Genomic DNA, 11,068 nt, shown 5'->3' on the forward strand with positions numbered 1-11,068 from the left:
TGATCAAAGAAGGCAATGATAGGGACGTGTTGTCATAATTATGGTATCCAAGATGGTTGCTGTGTGATGCCATGGAAACTGTTTCATCAGGTAATACGCCCAATGACGGCATGATAAGAGATAAAGATTCAGTAGGAGAGGAGGGGGTGTTGGTAACAGTCTCAAACTCTTCTCGACCGCTGTATGTGCTGATCTTGTGCCTATTTCTTCCGCGTGTCTCTTTTTCGTCTTTTACTGCTATGCCGAATCCAAAGCCAAACCTAAAGGGAAAGGATACAGAGGCCACTAAATCCCTAAACCGTATATTGCAACCCGACACGATCCGTACCGTGAACGCAACGAGCCATGTCATTCCAAATAAACCACCCAAAGTGCAGACGACCTATGGATCGAAGAGAGGCAAAGGACTATCAAGATATTCCCGACGCAACGACAAACGAGATGGTTCTTCTAGTAGACGATCTACCCCGAATGAGGATTCCAGTGATGAATTCCAAGAGGGCCCACCAACAGTAAAGCGTGCACGAAGAAGTAACAGTGACCGACGACAGCCATCCAATCCACCAGACGCGATACCAACCTTGTTTGTTGGCGAGACGTTGTCTATCAATGATCTATCATCAGCAAAAGCCAACAGAGCAAAGAGCAAAGCCGATGTTGAAGAGAAGCACAAGCTATTTGATGATTTGAGCAGGCAATCAAGTCAACTGGAAAGCACCGATGATGCCAATTCAAATCAACATGGCTCACCGAAATATGGTATGTGGCTCTGGGAGGGTGGGGTTTTACATGCCAATCAAGCTTACATGAATGATGTAGTGTGTCCCTACTGCAATGAGGTGTTCCCTACAGGCGAAATGACTGATCGACTTAAGCGGGCACTCAAGATGATTAAGCAAAAAGATGAGGCCTATGCACAGCAGGAGATTGAGCATCGAATGAAGCGTGTCACCGGCAAGCATAAGGAATTGCTTAAGAAGCAAATGAAAGTGAAGCGTCCTGTGGATGGTTTAGAGCAACACTTTTTTTGTCGTCTTCATCGTGCCGAGCTTGTTGTCAGGAAAGAGGGTCGAGCCAAGAATTATCCTGAGGAGATCAGATTTAACGACATCCATTCTCGACTTGAACGGCTTCGTGGTGAATTGGAAAAGGTTATTCGACAAGAGAGGAAGAGCCAGTTTCGTGATATTGCTCTCAAAGCGTATGAGGAGATGGGAAAGAACAAGGCACGCAGTACATTGGGCGTCATGGCGCGTGTAGATAACATCATGGTAAATGGGATGATCAGCTTCTTGAAAGTGGACATGATGCATTAACGATGGGTTTTATAAGACTGGATATTATGGATCCAAGGGTAGTGCCGTCATACAAGATGCTCTCAGCACCATGTTCTTACACACTGGCATGTTGACCAATGCAATGACGACACCACAACTTCCATTGGAATATTTGCAACAAGTTCTGGTTCCTGAGGCTGCTTTAGTGTTGATTCGGCAAGATTTATATAACGCAGATGCCAAGAAGAGACCTCGAGCTCGTTTCCCAACGTCTGAAGAATTGGCTCAATACAACGAGAAGGCTGAACAAGTGCTCAAAGATAGTACCGAGTTTGGAAAATTGGTGCACATGGCAGAGAATGAAATCATTGCCGACTTTTCAGATCAAAGTTTGAAAAAGATATCCCTTAGTGACGATGAATCGTCATCATCATCATCATCCAGCGAAGAAGATAGCGACGATAGTGATTTTCAAGGCAAATAATTAATAGGAATTGTATCTGTAACGAATAAAAAGTGAACACACAAAAAAAAAAGTTGTATGTATTATTTATAATGGCAGGAGGAGGAGGAGGAGGAGGAGGGGATAAGGTAAATAAGCGATGATGGAGTGCTAGCATGAGCCATCCTTGTAAAAGTGGGGAGCGGGGTTGTTGGTGAATTCAACAATGGGGAGCTGATACACTTCTACCTCCAAGAGCACACTTGACCGCGTACATTGTAGTGGGAGCTTCATTCTTCCTTTTCCACCCAACCTCCTATGAGTAACAATAGCTCATCCACTTTCCAACAACACGCACTTCATACCTCTAATGCAAATGATACCAACGGCATGGTCCACCACACGCACCGCAACCCTCCGATCGTGATCAGCAATCTGAACGGGAGCAGATCGTCCAGTGGTAGTCCACATGCTTCCCCTCGGCCGATCAATAGACCAGCACCATCGCCATCGACCACACCGACGATATCAATTCCAAACGTTGGGCAATATATACCACTAAACACGTCGTTACCAGCAGGCATGCAACAGGTGATTCCACTTCAACCACCCATGTGGAACAATCTCTATACTCTTTTTGCTTTGCAAGGATCCTTTGTGCCTACCTCATCTCAACCAACAGCACCAACCACATCAGTAGCACCCTCTGTTCCAGCAGCAGCAGCACCAGCACCCATTACTACTTCAAAACCACAAGCACATGCATCACCACCACAACCACAACCACAACCACAACCACAGTCACCTACCACCACGTCAAGTGCCTCTCATCAAAGTGCTATGCATAATGAGGCATCAGTTACACAAGCGAACGAGACCAATGACAATGGCAACATTCGCATCCCCCCTGAGCAACAGCCTGCTGCAAACCATGCATCCACCACCGCCACCAACACGACACCCGATGATCATAGAACAATCAACAACCAATCCACTCCTGAAACCCAAGAATCCAACGCATCTACAGAGAACTCGTCATTAACGCCATCATTACCCAAGAATATGGTTCCAGTAAGGGTGAAAGGTATGTATACATCCGCTACAAGGAATAATGAACCAACATAATTATGCTTATCTATATAGCTCATTTATTTTTACAAGCATCGCCTCGGGACTTGGATGTTGCCAAACGAATAGCGATTTGGGGAAAAGTATTGAAGAATCATAAGGGAGTGCGAGCACTGAAAGCGGAATACGGCGTATCGACAATCGAGAACGTGGAAGATCAGCATGACACTGCTGCTCAAACGAATATAGACACCGAGGATATCGACACTGATGTGATAATGGAGAACGCTGTGAATGAGGAAGTTGGCACCATCACCAACTCAGCTACCGACAATGTCGTGGATGAAGAACCCTATGTTGATATCGATCACAGTATGGAAGAGAATGATGATCAACAACAACCCGCAAGTAGCGTGGATGAGGAACAACCAAAAAGTGGGATGGATGAGCAACAACCAACAAATAGCGTGGATGAGCAACAACCAACAAGTGACGTGCATGAGCAACAACCAACAAGTGGCGTGCATGAGCAAGAATCAGAAAGTAGCATTGATGAGCAGCAACAACCAACAAGTAGCGTGGATGAGCAACAACCAACAAGTAATGTGGATGAGCAAGAACCAGAAAGTAGCATGAAGCAGCAGGATATGGATATGAGACCTCTGCCAGCATGGAGACTCCCTGACAATGATATGGATGTCGATGCGATGGATATTGAAGCTTGGACCAATCATTGGGTAAGTCAATGTGGGTATGGGATGCAAGCAAACAAATGTATTCATGGACTCTTTTATAGAAAGAATATGATCCAGAATACTGCTGTATATGTATCAAGAACGATCCCAGTCCAGAAAACAAGCTGGTGTATTGTAGTAATCCACTTTGTGAGGTCGTGGTGCACCAAGGTAATTATGACATAACGAAATGTATTCCACTTTACTCACTTTTGTATTATCGAAGATTGCTATGGGATAGTCGAGATACCTTCAGCAGATGAGCCATGGTATTGCGATCGATGTGAAGGAAGCCCACACGACTTGAGGGTGGTTGTAAGTGATCATATTCTGGATATGCAATTCCTCCTGGTTGCTGATGGTATGTGTTTAGGGTTGTGCTGTATGTCCTAGTACAAGAGGTGCATTCAGGCGATTGAAAGTGCCAGTTGGTGGTATGGAATGGATTCACGTTGGATGTGCTGTTCGATTGCCCGAAGCAAGTTTTGGAAACCACAAGATGAAAACGGAGATTGAGTTGCCAGGATACCACGGTGACATGTGGCAAGGGGTAAGTTTTTTCGTATATTATCCCATGATTGTCTATTCAATTGCTTACATGACAAATAGCATTGTGAGCTTTGTCCAAATGAATTATTTGCTCGTTATGGTGGCTATACCGTTTGTAAGCAGAAGGGTTGTAATGCCCGGGCCCATCCATCTTGTGGTATGCAATTTTACCATAGCAGCAAAATACACGTTCCATCTTTTCGGTGTGCCCACCATCGTTCATTCCATATGGTTAAAAATATGGACCTCAATCCATGGGAGCTTTGGGTGAATATGCGTGATGACTGGTTACAGCGACAAGAATCATTGGGTTTTGTTCAACTTACATGGTCAAATGTTATGGAGCCTATTTATCTACATGATCATCCGAGCCCGGACATGATTGCAGAGAGCTCAAAGCAATTTGTGAACGTGATCAGCCAGCATCTCGTGGGTCTTATGAAGAAGGAACTTCGAAACGTGGATCGGGCAAGAAGTAGTACACACCGTCTCAAGCGAACGCTTTGTTCAGCCAATGTCAAAGCGGGCAAAGTGTGCAAACATGTCGACAAGGTCCAACAGCGTGTGAAACGGGTTTCTTTTCTACGAGACAAGATCCGGCAATATTCAATTGATATTCGTGGGTTTATGGAGATGGTTTTACTTCAGCTTGATGCAACTCGATCGAAGGAAAAGGCTCTTGCAAGCGCAGCAGCCACGAAGCGTGCTTCATCATCATCATCATCCACCCAACCCTCTCGTCGACGAAAGAGATCATTGAGTGCAGAATCGTATACCACTGCTAATGACCAACCTGTAAGCTCGCCTATTACGCCACCAACCACCGAAATGGAGAAGGATTCTATGGGAAAGAAAAAGGGCAAGGGAAAAGCCGTTGCTGTCAACATTCCAAAGACGTCTCAAACGAGTGCTGGTGTATCGATACCCAATGCTCAGTTGTCCAATTCACAAAGACCTTTGAAGAAGCGATCCAAGATTGATGCAACACAACAATCGACCCAGAAACCAGCAGCTACTACTTTGGACGAACCCAACAAAGCAGAGACAACTGCTATGGAAATTGAAACATCACCACAACCACAACCACAACCACAACCAGCTGTTACTGCTGATGCCACTACTATTGACAAGCCGATAACTCCAGAGATGGCTTATGTAGAGGTTGAAACATCACCATCATCAACATCATCATCCGCAGCGACCAATGAAGCAGCAAAGGCAACCTCGAAAGAATTAGATGCAAAGAAAGCGGATGAATCAACAAAGGTTTCTGTACAGCAGAAAGAGGCAGTTATCGAGGAAGATATCGATACGAGTATGCAAGAGACACAAGCATCAATGGCCACGACAACAACAACAACAACAACCAGTGAAGAAGAAAACCAACAATCACAATCCACTATTGAGCGAACCATCCAACCTGGTACTGAGGCATCGATGCCCATTATTATTGATGAACCAGAGTCTGACGTTGAAATGTCACCTGCACCCACGGTTGAAAAACCACCATCACCATCAGCAACAACATCGATGATCACCACCACTATTGAAAATCCATCAACACCACCTGCAACCACCGCCACCACCACTGTTGAAGAATCATCGCCACCACCTGCAACAACAACAACGGCCACTACCAATGTTGAAGAATCATCATCACCACCTGCATCAACAACAACCACCGTTGAAGAATCATCATTACCACCTGCAACAATAACAACAGCAACCAATGTTGTAGAATCATCACCACAACCTGCAACAACAACCGTTGAAGAAGCATCACTACCACCTGCAACAACGACAACAACAACCGTTGAAGAAGCATCACTACCACCTGCAACAACAGCTGTTGAGGAACCGGCTAAAGCAGCTGCAGAGCAACCCAAGGAGGATGCTTCGTCAAAGGATGATACACAAAGAAAGGCACCACGCAAACGAGGAATGAAGACTAGAGGTGCAAAGAAACAAAGAGAAGTAAAGGAAACAAGAGAATCGCCTTATAAGCCAGGCTCCAAATGGTGGATTTGGGTTGAAGAGTATACCCAAGGGTTACGCCAGAGAGAAAAGACCAAAGGACCTTTGGTGTGCAAAGAATGTGGACAACACAATATACCCGAATCAACGCTTGCTGATCTCAAATACAACCCTGATGAATTGGCGAATCCTTCAAAGAAGCCATATGGCTATACTGGTACTGGTGACCATTGGAATCCCTCTGTTTTCATCGAATGTATCGGCTGCAAAGACGTTTACCATTGTGGATGTAGCGCCATCCCCGTCAAGAAATACCCGTCAAAGTAAGTGATCATGGTCTTTTTGCTCTTGCCTAAAAGAAAACACTCACAGCGAATTACCATAGGAACGAGTCTTTCTTTTGTGAAGATTGTTTGGAAGCATTCGAAGCCAACAAAACGTACAAACGTGTAGGGTATGGTCTGGACGATAGAGCACCCCAAGGTCCAAGAAGACGACAACGTATCAATTACAAAGAGTAGATACCTACCGTACTCACCCTCACCCCTTGCGTACCTATGACACTATCAATCTATATTTTCTCATTTCATCTATTGCGAAACCATTTTTTTGTGAATACATATCCAAAGTAAAGTAAAATTGTGTGGCTGAATCGTATCGTCTACTTATTATTATGTACACGCTTGGAGTTTGCTAGCTTGTGGATTACATGCTATTGCTTCGAAGATGGAATAATAAAGGTGGTCCGGTTATCGGTCATGCAAGAAGTATATGGCTTTTGTGACACAATAAGGAGGAGTGGGAAGTGGGATGAGCTTGAGAAGAGAAAAAGTGAAGAGATCCCTCCATTGAGTTTCAGGATGAGTGACCCATTCAATATGTATATGTATCTTTTTACATATACAAATTGGTTTATGCAGCTCGACTTTCTTCTACATGCAAATGTGTTGCATACCTTGACACACCTTCATTATTGGATGCTGTTTACTTACGTACCTTCACAAAAGGCAATCATCATCATCATCCATTTGTGTAGCAACCTGTCAAGGACGTATTTGTGTAACCACTACGTGCGGTTTCACTCAGCTCTTCATCTTTCCGTTAATGCAGCCGACACCATCCACTAGGAGAAAGCAAATCGCATCACGCTTACAGCATAGGTGGAGAACGCCTGTGGCCTCCGGGTCCTGTTGCAATGAAACGTGGGGTTTTGAATAGAAAGCAATGCTCGGCTTGGCCAACAGCACCTTGTGTGAAAGTTTTACGTCTAATGTTTCCAACAGCCCAAAAATATTTTAGTCGTCGTTGTCGAAAAGGTCGACCCCCAGATCCAGTTTATTGGTATGACATTGCGAAATCGTGATTGGGTGTTTGATCGTGAAACTGGCACCTAAGTAAAGGCCAAGCCGAGCACATTGCTCTAATAAAAGCCCCACGTTTCATTGTAAAGTTTGGAGATACAGGCACCTTTATGTTTAAAGTGATGCTATATGAGAAGTGGTCTTTGTTCATTGCCAAGTATTTATATGGAAGCGGCCTCGTTTTATTGGAGTGCACTGAAGAGTGGAAATTTCAAAATCGGAACGATATTGAAAAAACGTACAAGAACTACGCGTATTGAAGGAATGACTACGTCGGGCTATAGTCCCTCGGTGGCGAGTACTCCCGAGAAATGAGAGGAAGGGGTAGAGGATGCAAAAGGTTGACCGTTCTGTTTAAGAGATCTTGAAAAATAATATCCGAGCTGAAGGTGTCAAGAAAGCGGTGATTTGCTTGGCTTGGTCAGATAGGGTAGGTATCGTGAATATGGCGAAGGAGCCCGGAGGTGTGAATTGTGGCGTCGGCAAAGGCATGCCGTCATCGAAATTATCAGGTGTGTACTCGTTAATGAGATATTGTCGTTATGGCTTTCAATAGACGATAGATCAGTTTCAACATGGAGATATCGACGTTTGGCTGTTGGCAGATTGCGACGAAGGTGAATGAGGCATAGGTGGTGTCGTAGGACTGGATGAATCGCTTGGGTTTACGGTTGAGACACTTAAGCGGCGCGATGGCTCGTTTGGCCACATGACCAACAACACGAGAACGAGTAGCACGATTAGGGCATGCAGATGTAGCGTGACCAGCTTGATGGCAATGAAGGCAATGGAGCGGCATTTGCCCACGTAACATGAAACAGGTCGTCTGAATGGGGCTGTTGAACTGTGTGGCGTAACGGAGTTGTACCAGATTTGGCATTATTAATTTCCGCGAGGAAGGGCTTTGCCCATGAAGAGGTGAGAATCATAATCGCGAAGGATACCAAGGCGAACGAGGGACGTTGCCATAGCCGGAAAGTGCTCGAATACCATTTGATAACGTGTCCCTTGTGGTAAAGGGTAGATCACTAAGCTGAAGGTGTACAAGGCGAGCATCAGGAGAAAGAGGTATCGAAGGTAAAATACATTGGTTGTCAGGTCGGATACCCAGAACTTGATTGCTATGGGTCTTTTTTGTCGGCGATAAAGAGTTCGACAATGCGACGTGTGCGATCATCAGAGGAGGCGTACCTGCTGGTGCCGTTAGGAACTTGTTGATATGACGAAGTATTTCAGCACGGTGTTCGAAATGAGAGGTGAAATCAAAAACAAGCTGGGACAAAGGAAGCGGTGAGCCGCCTACTTCTCACGCTGGTTGTGTGGCCGATTTGACGACCTTGTAGGTGTCTTCAAAGAATCATTTAATGAGCGAAGGACGACGTGTAGCTTTAGCATACGAGAGACGTTGCGGACGATTTTGTGTGCCTGTTTCCTTTATCAGGCAATTTGGTTAAATTCTGGGAAGACATTGTTTGTTCATTGCCAAGTAGCTGGGATCTTCGAGAGCCAAAGCAGATGCAGAAGGACTTCTTTGGGTAACTCAGCTAAAAAGTCAGGACTTCAGGGACAATCCATGACAGGTACGCAACCCTCATTTTCAGGTCATACATTGGCAGCTAATAGCCACTTTTGTGCATTCAACTTTTATCTTCTATTATAGGTGGACGATTCTCCTGTTTCAGACATTCATTTCCATGATTAAAGTAGGCTGATCCGAGCTGATTTGGTTGAGTTACGCTCACACAAGATTACATCGGTTGAGCTACATCGAGCGTGTGCCGGATGTCCAGAGTGATGTAATCTCTTTGACCGCAGCTCAGTCAAATCAGCTCTCGGATCAACCTACTTTAATCAAAAAAGTTGTCGCGTTCAGAGCAGGGGCATCGTTCCCATGGCAGTGGATCTCGCAACAATGATGATGGATAAAAGCGGCTGATGGAAATAGCAATACATGTCTGTTCCTGGTTTATCCATAAAAGTAATTATACGTTGACCCTTTCATTCATGCAAACGTAGCTGTGTTACACAACACGAGCCTCCATCTTTTGCTCTGCCAGGGTCTAGCTACTTTTACATTAAACAAAGACCACTTTCCTCATAGCACCACGCGCTTTTTGCTCATAAAGGTGCCTGTATCTCCAAACTTTACAATGAAACGTGGGGTTTTGATGAGTAACGTGCTCGGCTTGGCCAACAGCACCTTGTGTGAAAGTTTTACGTTCAATGTTTCCAACCAGCCCAAAAATATTTTTGGTCGTCGTCGTCGAAAAGGTCGACCCCCCAGATCCAGTTTGGCTGGTAGCGAATATTTATGAACTGGGATTTGGCAAAGCTTGATCGTGAAACTGGCACCTAAGGTGCAGTTGGCCAAGCCGAGCACATTGTTCTATCAAAGACCCCACGTTTCATTGTAAAGTTTGGAGATACAGGCAACTTTTTATACGTTTGTAAGCGTGATGCTGTTGAGAAGTGGTCTTTGTTTAATGTAAAGTAGTATGACTATAATAGAGCAAAAGACGGTAGGCGTGTCGTGTAACTTTTATCATTCAGCACAGGCGATGCACGATTCTTGTACACTATTTAGAAAGAGTTCAAAAATGCCAGCTAATAACCTGAATATCCTCCCATTCTCCATTAATGGGGTTCAATCCAATGCATACGAACGATTGTCCTGCTCCAGCCCAGCATGCCCATCATTCAACTTCTTTGATCCGATGAGACGACTGGAAAACGCTCAAACACAGTAAACACCATCCACATCGAAGAATCAAACGGTAAGTTATTTGTAAACTGCCGGCTTATAGCCCATTCCTCCCGTTCACCTTTGTTGGTCCAACCCAATGCATGTGAATCATCGTTCGTTCCTTCCAGCCCATCATGCCCATCATTCAACTTTCTTTGATCCGAGTGGATAAGACTGAAAAAAACGCCCGCACCACGCAGAAGTAATCCAATGCATCAGCAAAATCTATTTAATTTCAGCTCTTCCACTCCCACCATATTCTTTCCTTCCTCCCATTCTCTACTGTTGCCCCATTCAACTGCCAACTTATCTGCGCGAACGATTGTCCCTGCTTCAACCCATCATGTCAATCCCGTAAATTGCCTTGATCCGATTGTTCTTCCTAATCGAATGGCAAGTCCATGGCGTGTACGCACCCACTACAACAGCTAACCCTGCACCTGATTCAAGCCACACTCGGCTACCACGACCAATCGCAACAGCATTCATTCCAGCAGTTGCTAATAGTAGTATCTTTTACCCATTACTGTCTCAAACGGTGTCATTTATATGCGGCGCATCCTATCCTGCAGCCTTTGTTACGTGAACAGCAGATAACAGCTTTCATTGTACAGAAGCATCTTTATTTACGCGTGCGGCAACCGGCTGCAATACATACGGCTTCTTATGGATAAGGGAAGGGATCCTGAATATTGGTTTGGTACATTGATGAAGGAATTGGATATACAGCGTGTCGAAAAAGAGGGTATGTATCCATTATCAACGTGCTCATTATGTTTGATGCTTTCATCCTGAACGATTGGTGCATCCCATTATCGTACTCTACACGCTATTCCATGGCAACTATCACAGCATCATCCTTGAGTAACCTGTGAGCGATGTACAACCATCAGCATCTCTCTCCATGATTTGACACGCCA

The 11,068-nt window shown here is 44.8% G+C and overlaps 2 protein-coding genes across 2 annotated transcripts; both read left to right on the forward strand.

Moving 5' to 3' along the window:
* Positions 1-239: 239 nt before the first annotated feature.
* O0I10_006452 (uncharacterized protein) lies at positions 240-1,761 on the forward strand (the record flags this gene model as incomplete). The annotated part of the gene is made up of 3 exons (XM_058486480.1): positions 240-759; positions 820-1,271; positions 1,333-1,761. The coding sequence occupies 3 exons, from the start codon at positions 240-242 to the stop codon at positions 1,759-1,761; spliced, it is 1,401 nt and encodes a 466-aa protein (XP_058342837.1).
* A 276-nt stretch (positions 1,762-2,037) lies between these two features.
* O0I10_006453 (uncharacterized protein) lies at positions 2,038-6,565 on the forward strand (the record flags this gene model as incomplete). The annotated part of the gene is made up of 7 exons (XM_058486481.1): positions 2,038-2,803; positions 2,863-3,524; positions 3,584-3,692; positions 3,748-3,836; positions 3,895-4,071; positions 4,131-6,367; positions 6,430-6,565. The coding sequence occupies 7 exons, from the start codon at positions 2,038-2,040 to the stop codon at positions 6,563-6,565; spliced, it is 4,176 nt and encodes a 1,391-aa protein (XP_058342838.1).
* Between the last annotated feature and the right edge of the window lie 4,503 nt (positions 6,566-11,068).

This window comes from Lichtheimia ornata (assembly GCF_029851405.1).
Source record: "Lichtheimia ornata isolate CBS 291.66 chromosome Unknown scaffold00028, whole genome shotgun sequence".
NCBI classification, from domain to species: domain Eukaryota; kingdom Fungi; phylum Mucoromycota; class Mucoromycetes; order Mucorales; family Lichtheimiaceae; genus Lichtheimia; species Lichtheimia ornata.